This window comes from Carcharodon carcharias, chromosome 1 (assembly GCF_017639515.1).
Source record: "Carcharodon carcharias isolate sCarCar2 chromosome 1, sCarCar2.pri, whole genome shotgun sequence".
In the NCBI taxonomy this organism is placed as follows: Eukaryota; Metazoa; Chordata; class Chondrichthyes; order Lamniformes; family Lamnidae; genus Carcharodon; species Carcharodon carcharias.
This window is the reverse complement of record NC_054467.1, coordinates 77,804,684-77,821,913: the sequence shown is the minus strand read 5'-3', so window position 1 is coordinate 77,821,913 and position 17,230 is coordinate 77,804,684. Positions and strand designations below refer to the sequence as shown.

Genomic DNA, 17,230 nt, shown 5'->3' with positions numbered 1-17,230 from the left:
ATCCGCTGGTAAACTTTTAAAAAAAGAATAAAAATTTATTAAACAAGAATAGATGAATTATATTACACTATTCCTTCACCCACCACTATACCGTTACAGATTATATACAGAATTGTAAAGATAACACCAGTTACAAAATCTACCTTATATTCTAATGTTCACAATAAGTATACAGTCCATGTAAATCAGTAGGCAACCTGTGGTCAGACACACCACACTCTGAGACCAAGTGACAGATGTCGCCCAAAGCGGATGCTATGGATCTCTCATCAACTCCCCTGAGACGTTAGTCACACTGTGAGCCAACCAGTCTCACTGAACTCCGTCTTTCTCCCGACGGTTTCCAATCTCAACATTCAAAGTATTCACCTTGGAAGCTTCTCCCAAATGACACTTTCACTTGGATGTCTTCAACAAGGATCCATCTCCAAGGGTTTAAAATCTCCTTCTGATGTTCTCCCCCGTATCCCTACATGCATTCAGGTTTCACCCTTCACATACACTCTCAGATATTCAGCTTTGACTTAACCATCTTCTTGGGACCTTTTCCTGTACCACTCCCTGGATTTGGAACTTTCTGCTTTGCTGTTTGGAACCTGCTTCCTGCAGTTCCTTCTCTTGTATCCAGTTTCTCCTGGCACCTGCTTCCAACTGCCCTAAAACTGCTTTCCCTGTCTCTCTCTGGGCTGCCTGTTGCGAGGCAACAGCACAGTTTTCCTACTTTGTTTTAACTCCCCTAAACCACTTCAAGAGTCATAAAACCTCATTAAAGTGCAGGTACACAAACAAGATTTCAGACCTGCTAACCCTGCTATAAAGTAAAACCAAAATCCAGACTTCACCTAACACACAAATAATAAAAAAATTAAACTTAAACATAAAGCTATAGCTTATTCCGAACATGCACAAATATACATAAAGCTATCTCTAGTTCCTAACAAAGGCTAATGGTGAATCTGCTTCCACCACCCCTTCAACAATATCTTCCAAATCCTAACCACACGTTGTGTAAAACAAAGTTTTTTTTCTCATATCATCTCTGGTTCTTTCACCAATCACCTTAAATCTGTGCCTTCTTGTTATTGACCCTTAAGCCACTAGAAATAGTTTCTCCTTATTTGTTCTGCCTAAATCATTCATGATTTTAAAGATCTCTACCAAATCTCCTCTTAGTCTTCTCAGCTTTAAGAATCACAGATTTACATTTTAGCCACAAAATTGTAATCCCTCATTCCTGGAACAATTCTAGTTAATTTCTTCTGTACCCTCTCAAAAGCCTTCACATATTTCCTAAAGTGTGGTGCCCAGAATTGGCTACAAAACCCCAGGTTGCAAATGAGTGGATTTAGAATAACTTCTTCACTTTTGTACATTATGCCTCTAATTATAAATTATAAAGTCCAGGATCCCATATGCTTTATTAATTACTTTGTTAACCTGTCCTGCCATCTCCAAAGATTCATGCAGAAACACCCCTAAGTCTCTGTTTTTGCACTGCCCTTAAAATTGCACCACTTAGCATGCACTGGGCTGGATATTTACAGAGTGAGATGTCTGGAGAGCCGAGACATCCATTATTTTGTTGAAACAGAAGCGCCCAAGGGAAAACATTGTGAGATTCACAACTCGTTCTATTAGATCTATTTTGTAAATTGCACAATGTTCATTTACACAAGATAGAGGTGTCAAGTGGTTGCAATTTTTGCTATTGATACTTTATAGGGCTATAGTAAAAGCAGTTTTTTTTTAAAGATAAGTTATGAATGAATGATTGTTTTTTTATAATCTTTTCCAGACATGCCATTGCTACTGTTGGGTTCATTGGTTCGGTATAGAGTGTATACTGGGTAAGTGTGCATATACATACCATAGGTTGGCATGGAGGGTATGAGAAGCCACTGGGAGTGCGTAAAAGGGCATAAGTTGGCATTGAGGTATGAGGAGCCATGGGAGATGGGTAGAGCAGCATAGGTTGGCATGGCTGCATCATGGCGAGTGTCTGCAGGGTGAGGTAGTGTAAGGCTTGAGGGCTGGAGGGTCTAAAATAAAACAAGTGGGAAAAGTCCCATAGCCATGAAGCAGGCCTTTTAACTAACTGACCTCGGCACTCAGCAGCCCATTTGGCTGCCTCCAAACAGTTTACAGGGGCAGTGGGCCCAACTCCAGTTGGCAGCACCATTCCACCCCAGAACAAAAATCCCACCTTTTCAAGCACTTTCTCCCAAGGTGGTTACGCCAAAGTGGGAAATTTCCCAACTCCTGCTATGCAACTCTAGGATGAAAATCCAGCCAATTATCTCTCCTCATTCTTCCTGCCAAAATGTATCACCTCACTTTTCAGCATTGAATTTCATCTATCATGTGTTTGCCCAGTCTGCCACCCTGTCTATGGCCTCTGGAAGCCTATTACGATCTTCCTTACAGCCTGCTACACTTTTAAGTTTCATGTCATCCGTAAATTTTGAAATTGTGCCCTGTGCTCCACAAGTCCAAGTCATTAATGTTTATCAAAAATAGCAGTGATTTTGGTACAGGCCTTAGGGAATGCCATTGTATGTATACTTTCCTCCAGTTCAAAAAAGTCGTTCACCAAAACCTGCTCTTTTCTATCCTTCAGCTAACTTTGTACCCATGCTCCTTTTATCCCATGATCTTCAATTTTGCTAACTTTACTAAATACCTTAAAGCCCAGATGCACAACATCAACTGCACTGCCCTCATCTACATGTTACCCCTTCAAAGACTCAGTCAAGTTAGTCAAACATACTTTCCCTGAAGAAAACTGTATTGGTTGTCTTTTATTAGTCCATATTTGTCCAAAAGTGGTTTTTATTTTGTCCTGGATTATTATTCCTAAAAGCTTCCCCACCACCGATGTTAAATTGACTAGTCTATAATTGTAATCTTTATCCATCTTCCCTTTTGTGAATAATTTGGAACACAGGAACATAACAGTGGTAGACCATTTAGCCTGAAATCCTCCAGTACTTCGGCATCACCCCTATGTCTGAGGAGGATCGCGGCCAGAATCACTGCAATTTCTACCATTACTTCCCTCAGCAACCTAGGCTGCAACCCATCTGGATCAGGTGACTTAACCACTTTTAAGTACTGCTAACCTTTCTAGTACCTCCTATTTATCTGTTTTTTTATATCACATCTAGTATCCCATTAATTTGGTCATTTACCACAGCTTTGGCAAAGTCCTCTTCCTTGGTAAACACCAATGCAAAGTATTCATTTAGTCTTAGTCGTGCCTTCTGAATCCACCAATAGATCTCCACTTTGGTTCCCAATCGGCTCCACCACTCCTCTGACATTTACCGTCGATATGCCTGCAGAAGACCCTTTGATTCCCTTTTATGTTAGCCACCAACCTATTCTTATCCTTTTTGCTCCTCTTATTTCCTTTTTTACCACTCTTTAATTTGTATGTTTAGCCCAATTTTCCTTTGTAATATCAAGCTGACATCTCTCATACGTCCTGTTTTTCCACTTCATCCAACTCTCTAACTTCTTTGTCTTCCAGGAAGCTCTGGTTTTGATTGTCCTCAGTGTCCCCTTATGGAAATGTGCCAAGATTGTACTCAATCATCTTCTCTTCAAAGGTTGCCCATTGTTCCACTTCAACCTGCCGATCTTTGACCCCAATTTACCTGAGCTAGATCCCTCAACAATTCCCTGAAATTAGCCCTCTTCCAGTAAAATTTTTGTATTCTCGTTTGTTCCTAGTCTTTCTCTGAAAATTGAGAGTTGGATATAAAACTGAGTTCTTAGATTGTTTTCCAGTCCTAATTATTTACAAATATGAAATTCAACTCTTCAGTTATAAAATATTGAATAATTTAGATTTCAGAAGTAAAAAATGAATTTTAAATATGGCCAGACAGCATGGAATCTACTTTATTACTCAATGTACAGAATGCAAACTCCAGTTAGCAGTTATTGAAATTTTTCATTACCTACACACAAAAATCAAATAAACCCTATAATCTTATCAATAGATTACTGTTCCAAGATAATTAAATCTGAAGCTAGTTGCACTTTACCTTGGGCTACACAAGGTGGTATTCTCTGCACAATGATGTTCTATTATTTAAACTTTCTTCCTGTTAAATTTTTACCATGCAACAAAGTTACCTCAAAGGCCTGAAAAATTAATCCTACGTGGTAGTGCTCAGACATTGTTATCTTCCACACGCACTCCTTCATTGGTCTATAGTCATCTGGATAGTTAGGAGACTGGATCTGTCCCGATTCTTTACTGATCTCACCACCACAAATTGCTAATAATTAAAAGAAAAAAACATGTGTAAGCAGGGGTATAAACAACAAGATGGTAACTTATAAAATTCAATCCATAATATTTTCAACAGAGTAATTAAAAAAACCTATGAAATCTCTCTCCCTTTGAAAACAACAGAAAGGATAGGAATGCAATGAATTGCATTGTATGATTGATGCTTAACTTTACAGTGCAGTTGCCCTTCCACACTACTGAACGCAAGAACAAATCTTAATCTATCTCTGCCCTGTGTGCCTCTTAGCAAAATACTCTGGGATTCTCCCTATTGTGCACCATAACTCAACAGACACCATAGAGAAATGCTTAAGTGTCTTTTAAGTCATTTCTCGAGGGATTTCACCAGTCTTCCACCCAAGTTACAGTGAAAAATCAGAAAATTCTTGTGGCAATTCAAGCCCTCTGTTACACTGACTGTACAATGTCACGTTTTGTGCATTCCAAAACTGTTATATGCCTTTGTGACAATCTAAGGGCCTCGGCAACATCAAAGGAACAAAAGTGATGCCCTTAAGTCTGCCCAAGATATCAGACAATCCAATATTATGATGTTTTGGAAAATATAATGTTGAAGGTAGAATGTTTTTCAATTAAATTCTGAAATATGATTTTTTTTTTCTTACTGTATATCATTTGAGAAAGAGATTAAGGATGCGACCTAAATGAGTGTGCCTTCTTTTAATCTTCACTAACTGAAACGCAAATTTACTGTGCATTACATGATTATGAATATAAACTAGTTTAATCATCATGAAGGTACAGAGTTAAATTGATTATAAGGAGAATGAATTTCCACATGATTCCTCCTCTTCTGTAACACTGTCAGGAAACATTGTGGAAATGCTAAAGGAACAGATAAATGATATTTACATTATTTGTTCAGGAGGTTCTATAGGTCCCCACTGTGGATGGGTAGAAGGACACCTGTGAAAATTCACCTTCCAGAGTCTCTGCTGCCCACACTCTATCCTACATCAAGTCCTATTCATTGACCACCTCTATTTTTTGCTAACTTACATTGACTCCAAGTCACCAATAGCTCAAAATTAAAACTGTCATCCTGGCATTTAAATTCCTCCAAATCATTGTAAACTCCTCCAGCCAACAGCTCTGTTCCTCCAACTCTGGCCTCTTGTGCATCTCCCCACCACACCTACACCCTCCACTGTCCTCGCAACTCCCTCCCCCCTCTGTTGTGATATGACGTACATGCACCTTTAAAGATGTATATCTTAGACTGCTGTCAATTACTCCGCCAAGACAGGATATATGTTATGGCTTTATCCAGTCTACAAATAGCAGCTTGTAGAAGTCAGGCACCTGTAGTGAGCCTCCCAATTAACATTATTTGAAGATATGACTATGTACAGCTAAAGAACTTAGATTATTGTTTTATCAAACCTTGTCACATGATTGATTTAACACATCAAATAGAAGAGTGTAATATGGTGGCAGCGTGGTTTTAAAGATTTCACTGAGAAGCATACAAGCCTCAAACTTTTCACATGCAGAACAACAACTGATGTGGAAGTGAAACAACTATCAAGTACCACCTCACCATGTGCAAGTGATTTTGCAGCACTGTATGAAGCTGAACACTGTACCTGCATTCTGGGACATTGCACCAGCCAGCCGGCACTGGGTTCTGGTAGGATATTCAAATTCTGGAGAGCTTAGTTAGTTTATGTTTACCTGCTGCAAAGCCATTAAAAACCAACTTCAGATAATCTAGCTTTAAGCAGAACTCCACAGGCAGGAGAGAATCCATTATTGCTCCTGGCTGTCCCAACAGGAGGTTGGGGGAGATTAAAATACTGATCAGGGGAGAAGAATCCATCCAGTAACAGCTCCCAACAGCCCCTAAGAGCTAAAAGAAGACTGCAAAAAAAACTTTTTCCACTTTTAAACTTACCTTTTGAGGCAAGTCATTTCATACCAAAATCACTGTTTTTTGGGTGGGAATGAGCACAGGCCCGAGAAAAGCTGAAAAAGCTCAACAGTGCAATCATTGCAGTCAAGGAAAAGACTATGACCAGATAAAGTGGTGGTTACTTAAGGTACTGTGATTCACAATGCAAAATGAAGACTGTAAGAAAAAGCCTGAATAGATGTCCTGTTCCAGCAATACTGTAAAAACTGGAGGGCAACGGACCTCCCATCTAAGTTTATGTTGTTCCAATAATGTGTAGAGGTGTTTTCTGGGCTGCAACAACTCTGAACCAGAAAAAAACAAGCCATTAAGATTAGAATTGCTAAAGGCAATGATGATCTCCACAGACTGAACATGTCTGTTCTGTGTGACGACTAACGTAAAATGCCAGTTAAAACATGGTCAACACTTGACGACCAATTACGAGTGAAACTCAACACCAGAATACATTGTCTGGAATACATGGCTTTTAGACAACAACTGACAGAGACCATTGATCAATTCATTCATTCAATTTTGATGATGGCTGCACAATTTCAGCACCATTTCTGGCGCCTCAGACACTGAAGCAGTCCTGGATTCAGGCTTGGGCTGATAAGTGGCAAGTTACATTTGCATTACACAAATACCAGGCAAAGACCATCTCCACCAAGGGAGAATCCAACCATCTCCTCATGCCATTCAATGGGCATTACCATTGCTGAATCCCTCACTATCAACATACTGGGGGTTACTATTGACCAGGAATTGAACTGGACCAACCAAATGAATACTGTGGTTACAACAGCAGGTCAGAGGCTAGGAATTCTGTGGTGAGTAACTCAGCTCCTGACTCCCCAAAGACTGTCCACCATCTACAAGGCACAAGTCAGGAATGTGATGGAATACTCTCCACTTGCTGGATGACTGCATCTCTAACAAACACCCTAGAAGGTCAAAAACAAAAACAAAAACAGAATTACCTGGAAAAACTCAGCAGGTCTGGCAGCATCAGCGGAGAAGAAAAGAGTTGACGTTTCGAGTCCTCATGACCCTTCAACAGAACTGATCAGAACTGAAAAAATCAGTTCTGTTGAAGGGTCATGAGGACTCAAAACGTCAACTCTTTTCTTCTCCGCCGATGTTTTTGTTTTGGATTTCCAGCATCCGCAGTTTTTTGTTTTTAACCCTAGAAGGTCGACACCATCCAGGACAAAGCAGCCTCATGATTGGCAACCCATTCACCACTTCCAACATTCAATCCTTTTCCACCAACACACAGTAGCAGTAGTAGTGCACAATCTACAAGTTGCATTGCAAGAACGCACCAAGGCTTCTTCAGCAGCACCTTCCAAACCCATGACCGCTACCACCAAGAAGGACAAGGATAGCAGATGAACAGGGACACCATCACCTGCAAATTCCCTTCCAAGCCACACACCATCCTGACTTGGAAATATATCACCGTTCCTTCACCATCACTGGGTCAAAATCATGGATCTGCCTTCCTAACAGCACTGTGGGTGTACCTATACCACATGGGCTGCAGTGGTTCAAGAAGGTGGCTCACAACTACCTTCTCAAGGGCAATTAGGGATGGGCAATAAATGTTGGACTAGCCAACAATGCCCATATCCTGTGAAAGATTTTTTTTTAAAGTATATGCAACGACAAGGGGCATGATTATGACTTTTCATGGCAGAGCTAGCCAGCAGAATAACTGAGCCTGTGATAGCATCTGCCCCAATGGAAGCATTCCAAAAAGACCTCTTAGATCAACCCAAAGGTTACACCATAAAAGTGAATGCTTGCAAAGTGGCTGCAAGTATGAAGCCATACTACTAGGTAGACAGAGCCTACAGGCCAAATGCAATCTGTCCATCATTGGCACGATAGCCAACACAGGTAAGCCTATTAAGCCACGCAGGTGATGCAGCCTCATACGTGCACCCAGAAATTGCCCAGTTTTTAATGCTGTATGCAAGGCCTGTGGCACCAAAGGACTTTGGAAGCAACAGTTGAGAAAGCAAAGGATGAAACAAGTTATTCAATGTCATGAGAAGCCACAACCAATAGTCTGACAAACAGAACTTTTCAACCAAGAGCGCAGACCAAACAGCGCCAAGACAAGATCCACGAAATGTCTAGTCAAGCTATTCGGTTAGATGGGGAGGATGGCCAGAACATGCATACACAAAGTGAGTAGACATTCAGTATGGTGAACATAAGAATGTTCTGGCACAGTGGTACAAACAGAAGCCTTTGTAACCATCCAAATTCTATGCCCACAAATGCATAACCTATATGCAAAACTGGATATTAGTTCAGGTGCAAACACCCTTCCACTTTGCACAACAAAATGTATGTACCCACAGAAATGGCAAGTGATGATTCAACCAACCACTGCCAACCTTACCCAGCCTACAATGGCTTGGAAATTCCATCCCTGGGATCGATTTCATTCGAGTGTCGCTGCAACAACTCAGCCTGGTCACGCCGGATATTTTATGTTATGGGGGCCAGGGGTCCAGTGATTATAGGCCTACTGGTGTATAAGAACCTGCCCTTAGTCACCATCCATGGTACTGTCAATACCATGACAAGGGCCAGAGACCACAAGATGCACCATTGGAAACCTCTGTGCTTACACAGGGAGACCACCTTACTATGCAATGTAGAGCATCACCCGACAGGCTGCACGGCACAACTGAAACCAAATTCTGAACCAAACCCATTCTGACCTTGCAAACTTCACCATACCACGGATCCAATGCAGAATTACTATTCAGTAGACAAGTGCGGACAGCCCTCCCTAGTCATCACTTGATGCAACTCCCAGAAGTACATGATGCATGAATTGATAAACAGGGGAAGATGAAAGATGCCCATGACCAGAATGTGAGAAATAAATTACCCATCCTGAGCGTTGGACAAAAATTCAGAGTGCAACACCCAACTTATGGCACATGGAATCCAGCAGAAATCGTCAGCATTTGTCCAGAACCAAGATCGTATCAAGTACGAACACCAAATGGCATGACAGTGCGATGAAACAGATGCCAAATCATAAAAATACCACAACCAAAAACAACCAGTAATCCTATTGCAAACATAAAATGGTCTAAGATGCAACACAAACAAAGTACCCCTAGCGAGTACCTTAAGGTTGGCGGGCAGGCGAAGGGCCCAGGCGGCCTTTGCATTTTTCATGGAACTTCATCCACGGCGGGATGAGGTTTCATGAAGCATTTATAAATTGAATAAAAAATTTTATAAAAATTCATTGACATGTTCCAGCTCACGTGACACTGTCATATGAGGGGACATGTATTAAATTTTTTTCTTTTCTTTATTAAAATTTTGGGAACTTAAACTAATGTCCCTGAGGCAGCTCTGTGACCTGACTCAGGGAATCCCCCGCCCGCACAGGGAGCACTCAGCACTTCCGGGCGCGCGTCATGCTGGGTGGGCCTTAATTGGCCCGCCCACATAAAACGGGCGGCGTTAACAAGTACTCCAATTAATTTCTTAATGGTCTTAATAGGCCGTTTACATATCGATGGGCGTGCAGCCGACTCTGGTGTGCACGCACCGAACAAAATATCACAGGACTGCGCAACGATGTCAGGACGCACGTCCGACGTCATCACGCATCATTTTATGCGTCGGCATGTTGGACCCGCCCCTGCACGCCGACTGAAAAATTTTGCCCATGGTTTTGTATTCAGTCTACAAGCAGCAGCCTATGCAAGTCAGACATGCATACATAATCTCCCAGTTAACAATGTCTGTATATAGTCTTATTTTCAATTTATTGTTTTACCAATCCTTGTCCTATAATTGGTACATTTATATCGAATGGAAGAACGTATCACCCTCCACCCATCCACCTCCTCAACCCCATACCATTAAAAGCCACACCTACAGAGGCCTAGGCTTCAGACTCAGAATCCCCTCCCAAAATCCATCCTTTCTCCACTTTCCTATGCTTCTTCAAGACTCCTTAAAATTCACCACACCACTTTGACCAAACATTTGGTCACCATCCTATATCTAATTTTCTAAACAGTCACTGATTATTTTCATTACACCTCTGTAAAGCACCTTCTGATGTTTCTCCATGTCATTAAAGCGGTTGAGAAAAATGTCATGTTAAAGTTGTTACTAAGACTCTTAGTTTTTGGTCTTAGCAAAGGTAGTAAAGCCCTCTACCTGCTGAGCACTTATTTTCCTTGGTCAAAAGTGTTATGTTTAAAATTCATTTAAAACATTGAGTTTGAGCATGTTTTTCATTTTAATTAGTGTGCCTAATGGCTAATTTTTGATCTCCCAGGGAGATAATACTCAGTCTCTGCTACCACCAATCTACCCACTCTCTCCCCATCTCAGGGGCCCAGCTCTCAACTTTGTGAAGCACTTTAGAGGAGCTTTCCTCATGCTGAGCATTTGACAGCTGTTTGTTATTATTTGCTGCTATGGTTGCGTGATGTTGCTAAGGAGCCAATTCCAGTTGCTTGGTGGCCTGAAAACTCATTCCAGAAAAAGAATTTTCATAACAAATTATTGATCAGAGTAGAAAGCCATCCCCAAGTAATTCAGGTATTAAATGGGGTAATTGAGTATGACAGAGTCAAAAACAGGAACTAATCTGGCCACACTGACTCCAGTAATTTTACCATGAAATTCTCAGCTCTATCTTGAATTGGTAGTGAAAACAACAGAAGGAACCAAATCAAATTATTGATGCCATGTACTGCAATTAACTTATGAGTTACAGGTTTTTGCTGTTCCATCACAGGATTTCACTTTTCGGCTAAATTTTAGGTTGAATTTTATTGCAACAGACCCGCAGGTGGGGGCTGGGGGTTGCCTGCAGTGAGTTGGGAACCCAGAGAATGGTATGATCAGTTTGGAAAATAAGAAAAGGCTTTCAGAGCAAGTACTATGAGCACCAGTCTTTCACATAGGCAGGCCACAGCTATGTAGTTTCACTGCTCAAAGGCTTCCCAGCCAATCAGTTTTATTAATCAGTTATACCCTGCTGTGCTCTCGTCTTGTTGACCTCTGGAGAATTCTGCATGGCAGAAATCAATGCATTGGCAGTTAAAAGCAGAATCCTTGGTTAGCCGTAATTGTTTACTTGTCTAGATATTTAAATCACTGACCCTGCAGGTTCACACGTGTTTCCTGCAGACCTAGGAACGTGTCCCTGTAAAAGCCGAAAGTGAGCAAGATCATGTAGGGTTTCCAGCACACCAATATTTTCAGTCATTGAGCCCTTGGCTTGCACCTGAACCTGTACCTCCCCCCTACCCCAGCCCCACCATCCTGCCCATTAAAATTCTGCCCTGTGTTTGAAAGTTTCAGATAGGATCAATCCCAATTGCAGTAAGTTTTTCATTCTGGTTCTCTTACAGGTAGAACATTTCCAATCTCCATTGATACTGGGAGTCAAGGGTAGCAATAAAAGCATCCCTTGTGCATTTAGAGAAAAGATTTATAGCAGGGACAATTTGAGATGCTAAAAATCGCTGATCTCTTAAAGAGCTGCACAAGTCATATGAGCAACCAATCAAAGCGTTTTCTTCATCCTCAAAATATAAGTGGTTGGCAACCATTGCTGCGGATTCAAGCATCAGTTCAAAGAGTACAGAAGCTTTGGTGGAGGTGCTGTTGACCTGTTCAGGTGGATGTAAAAGACCCCAATGGCATGATTCAAAAAAAGGGCAGGGATTTTTCCAGCATCCTGGCCAACATAAACAAGAAAGCTAAAAACAGAGTAACAGATCAGTTAACTAATTTATTATTGGTGGGACCTAGCTTTGGGATTGCTGCTGCATTTGTCTCCATAACAGCAGTGACTTTACCTCAGTAGTAATTCACTGATTGTAAAGATTTTTGAGACATTCGGAGGCTGTGATAAGGTGCTATATAAATGCAATTTTTTCGCAACTGATGCAAGTTCAGCTTATAGTACTTAAATATGTCTTCATCTAGCATCCTATCATGACCTCAGGACATTCCAAAATGCTTTACAAGCATTTGGTTATTTCTGAATTGCAATTTCTGTTGCCAATTTGCAAACAAGAAGGTTCCATGCGCAACAAATGAATTACTGACTCTACGATGAGAGGAGAAAATTATGGAGATATATGTAAAGAAATGCTTATTTGTAAAGCAATATTTTCAGGCTGATAGGTTAGCATTTAAATTAATTATCAATAGTAATATAATTAAAAGTCTACCTTCATAGACTGCCGCAAAACCTTTTCCTACCCAGTTACTGCTGCTACGGAATTCTATCCACATCCTGCTGTCAGTCGAAGTCAGAACTTCAGGCAGTTTATCGCCACAATATCTGCCTGGATGTGAATATATTAAGACAAAAAGCTCAATACATTGGTAAAAAAAAATAAAATTACATTTATAAGGCAATTAAATCGACAAAGTGCAGGCTCGTGTAAGCTTTCACATTTAAATATACATCACAGTACTAATTGTTTCTGTGCATCATTTTATTATATACAGTTCTAGCCAGCATTACTCTGATTGGCGATTTCTCTCCCCAGAGATCTAGCTAAATTTGTTATTTTGCTACAATGGACTTCCTGGGCTACATCAGTAACTCTTTTAAAAAAGCAAATAGCTGGGATTCAATTAAACATTATTTGGGTGTTAGTTGCCTAATTCTGTTCATTTTTTGAATCTGCTTTATTTCATGTTGATAACATTAACAGGGCAATTAACATCTTTAGATATCCTAGCTGAATTTTTAAAAGCATTTCAACAATGTCAAATCTTCCTGCTATGTTAATTCGTTTTTCTGACAATGTAAGACTTAAATTGTTAAGACAGTATTTGCAGTGATGTCCCTAGCTCTTGCTGCTTAAAAACACAAAAATTTACAGGAAACATTGCATTTTAATAAGGGTGTTGGTGAAGATAACACAATAAAATTACTCTTGTTTGAGCAGTTGAAAATAGATTTAAAAATCTACAATTATTCTAGACCATAATGTAAATGTAAACAAAAGTTACTGAATAAGAACTTCAAAAAAATGAAACAATTGGTCATAATGGAAAGAAAGAATTTATTGAACTTACAGCCCAAAAAGCATACTTAGTATAGATGCAAAATAGTGTCCTGCTTCAAACATTTCTTTATTTCCGTTAAATGATCCTGAAGAACTTTAAAGATGTAACTATATAGTCCTAAATGCAGACTAATACTAACTGATAAGAGCATTACCCAGGGTTACTATTAATTGTGTATGAGTTTAATGTGCTTAGTTATATTCAGGTGGTGGGTACTAATTCAGAATTCATCTATGACCGTACGTATAGGAGCAGGGTGAAACTGGTGGTGGTTAGATCTTGTGGTGATTATATGTAATGTGCAATTCTTTAAATGAAAGCTTGTAAGTGCATAATGGTTAGGCTCTTGTTCTATTCTTCACTGCCTGGCTGAATTGCAACACTGATATGATGCGTTAAAGAGAGAGCTATATAAGAGTCTATGTCGTGTGATGGTTGCAAAAAGAAGCCCAAAGCATATGGTGGAACCAGAAAGCAACAATCTGCTGGTTTTAACCGCCAGTAGCCATTACTACGTTTCCTGGTGAAAATGAGAAGGCTGGAGGGTGGAGCTGAGATCTCCCATGACAGGAGGAAGCTTTGGGGGAATTCTCACATCAGATAAGTGAAGTGTTGGAGGTGGAAGATGGAAGCTTAGGGCTGGAAAGTCCCAAAGTTTGTTTCCTATTGGAGTGTATAGGAGCACTCCTGTACCACATTGTCCATTAAGAAACCTTTAGCAATTAAAAATTGTACTGATCTAGGCCTCTACTGGTCACAACCTAGTCACCTGACAGATTTATCTGTATGGGACCCACACTGGGTGTCACTGCCGCTAACAGCAATTAAGATTTTATTGGCACATGACTGACGTTATTGAACCTAATGCTTAAGTATTAATGCAATGAGAGCCTTGGCCATCTGGAAAGCTAGTAGATCTAGTCATTCAATTTTAATCACTCCCATGTGCCATTCCTATCCAGTAATGTATGGGGTTGGGCGAGGCAAAAGGGGGAAAAGGGGGTAGTTAAAAAAATCATCCCCTATGTCTCTATCAATTAATTTAAAATTTCAAACTGGCAAGAAATTCTCTCTCAATTGTTATGATAGATATCAAACAATTCTGAAATCATGCATTTAAGTCCCAGCATAACAAAGCCCCAGCATAACAAAATGTGAAATTCAATTCAGTACATCTGGTAATCTGAGTTAGCAGCATAAACCTGACCCTGAAAACTACCAGATTATTGTAATAGTCCAACTTGTTCACTAATGTCTTTTTGGGAAAGGAACTTGCCACATCTAGTTAGTCTGATCCACCTGTGTCTGGGATCCACATTAAGTAATAGATTCTTAATCCCCTCTGTTTTAGCCACAAAGCCACAAATTTTAGAGACAATTATTATAAGAATGCCCTTTTCAAAATAATTCATGATAGACTGTAAATGCCAGCATCACCCTAACTCCTGGAAGAAATAGAGAGTGGAATATATTCAACAACTTCATAAAACAATTTTTGCAACATTCTGGGGATGGGGGTAAAGGGACACTTTATATAAAATTGCTTCCTTCCTGAACAAAATGTGAAATTCAATTCAGTACATCTGGTAATCTGAGTTAGCAGCATAAATATGGCCACGGAAACTGCAAGATCATTGTAAAAACTCAAGTTGCTCACTAATGTCTTTCTGGGAAAGGGACCAAGAGACATTTTCCCTTAAATTTAATTTCTTATGGAAGAAAAAAGGCTGTTGTTAAAACCTCAAATTCAGCAGCACAGCTATATGTCCTAACTGGACAAAGTTCAATACCAAGAAGTGGCGCCTTTCTCCAATAGCCATCTCGTACTTCTATGTAGTCATACCAGCACAGGCGACTCTTGAAGAGATCCATGGTTGTAAAGTTCAAAACAATCTGCAATAGAAGTGAATAGAAGTAATGAAAATCTCTCTTCTAAATTTGCAACAGGATTTAAACAACACATAGGGTATTTTCTCATCAAACCGGAGTGGAAGCAAGTCATCCTCAATCCTGAGAGACTGCCTAAGAGGATATTTTCTAATTCCTGGCTGTACTCGTATCATTAAATTCTTACATTTCTTGAAATCAGATGCCCATTTATAAACGTACAGAGATCAGTGTCAGCAAAAGACCAACAGTGAAGAGCAGATACAAGAAAGGTCAGTTAAATCGGACACCGTGGTGACCTGATGCAATCTGCATAATTTAGGCAGGACAGGATCCCCAGATGTTCTAATTAGCTGAAAGATTGACATGCTAATGAAGTACTCACACCTTCAACTCAACTAAACGACAATACTACACTTCCTATTGCAGTTGCAGAGCTTGACTGAACTGCAGAATGTTTACACAGAAAACCTCATAAATTATCTTGACTAAACTTCAGAATGTTTTTCTGGAAAGCTGCTGAGAATTATAGTATTACTAGTTTAGCCTCAAAAGGTCACAGCAAAACTAACAAAAGGTCTGTGATGTCCCAATGTGTTTGTGTAGGATAATGTAAAATCTTGCCAGATGCACATCTTGGGTGTGTTCCAGGCAGCAGGGCTTACTATCCTCACCATCAAAGCATTTACTTAATCAAAAGTGACAGTTTCTCAATGAGAGCAAACGTTGGATTGGATTTTGACCTTGCTGCTCTGGCATTAAATTAGCATTGTGATAAGCTGCTTTTTCTAGAAAATGCCCAATCAATGGAATTAAAAATTGTGCATTGTCTAAGTCACGCAACCAATCTGGCTTACCAACTTTATACCCAGGTAACAAACCAAACTGATTCAAAATGTTCATCTTAAAATGATGACAGTTTAAGAGCCTCCCAGAAGAACAATGAAAGTTTCTGGTTTGCTTCCCCCATGAAGCTAAATTTGTTGGGAGGCTGAAAGCAAAGAGGGCTAATTTTCAGTCTGAAAGATAATCAACCACTCTGACTCCAAAGATAGAAAGTGGATGCAATCCAAAGGAAATCCTTCTGGCAGATGGCACCTGTGGGCATTGATTTTGTTGTTTACTGCATGAACAATGTAGTGTGTTTTCAAAGAGAAGCCCTCAAATTATTTGAAGGTAAGCCATTTGGGGCAAGTTGCAGGAGAAGAGAATTACAGAAGGTATCCAAGTGAATCATCTAAGCATTGACTATACTAGTCCCTAGGTTAGTTTCATCTTGAAATCATTAAGTAAAGTCTTTTTGTTTTTCTGTATTTGCAACTTCTAATTAATTAAGAGTTGAACTTACAACTCTGGCAATGTTTGTAAATTAAGATAATATGAAATGCAGCATTTCCACTGGCCATTCAGATCTTGCTCCATGCACACAAAGACATGGACCTCTTGGCGTTCTGACATATCCATCAGTTGGAAGAAGCAGTAGTAACTGTAGTGGATATCAGGATCATTGCTGCTTTGTAATCAGTTAATTAGATTTGGGTTTCCATGGTATCAGCTTAATCTTGCCCTCTCTCCCTTTTACCAAATGGAAGAGCAGCAACCTATACCTTGGCAAAACAAACTTACCCAACAGGGACAAGAAAAGTAAAAATGTAATCATATCTATGTTATGGAACCCTTGAACTTTTTCCCAGCATTTCACTAAATTTTGGTCATCTTTTGTGAATTATTCCCTTTACCTTTGAAAATGTTGAGAAAATGATTTCAAGTTCTAGTACTGTTAGGAATGAGTCAGGCAAATTACTTTTTTTTTGCAGTAACTGACATGTCATTCAGATCCACTCAGAAATAAGTATTTTTACTGGCTCCAGGACATTTTATGTAAATAGGTAATAATCAGGCAGATAATTGCCTTGCATGCAGTGGGGTGAATTTTATTGACATGCAGGGATCCTGGCAACAGGCCAGAAAGCAGGGGACAACCCCACCTCACTCATTTGCAGAACCCATCTCCGCATTTTCTGGGTTCAGGCAAC

The 17,230-nt window shown here is 39.9% G+C and overlaps 1 protein-coding gene across 2 annotated transcripts in view; it reads right to left on the bottom strand.

Annotated features, from left to right (window-relative positions):
• Positions 1-17,230, bottom strand: part of LOC121277008 (tolloid-like protein 1) — a 427,048-nt gene that overhangs the window by 105,048 nt on the left and 304,770 nt on the right. For both annotated transcript variants that reach the window (XM_041185854.1, XM_041185863.1), the window contains exons 11-13: positions 15,098-15,200; positions 12,458-12,574; positions 4,141-4,286 (exon numbers count right to left, since the gene is read on the bottom strand). In XM_041185854.1, the coding sequence (XP_041041788.1) occupies positions 4,141-4,286; positions 12,458-12,574; positions 15,098-15,200 (366 nt within the window). The remainder of the gene's footprint in view (positions 1-4,140; positions 4,287-12,457; positions 12,575-15,097; positions 15,201-17,230) is intronic.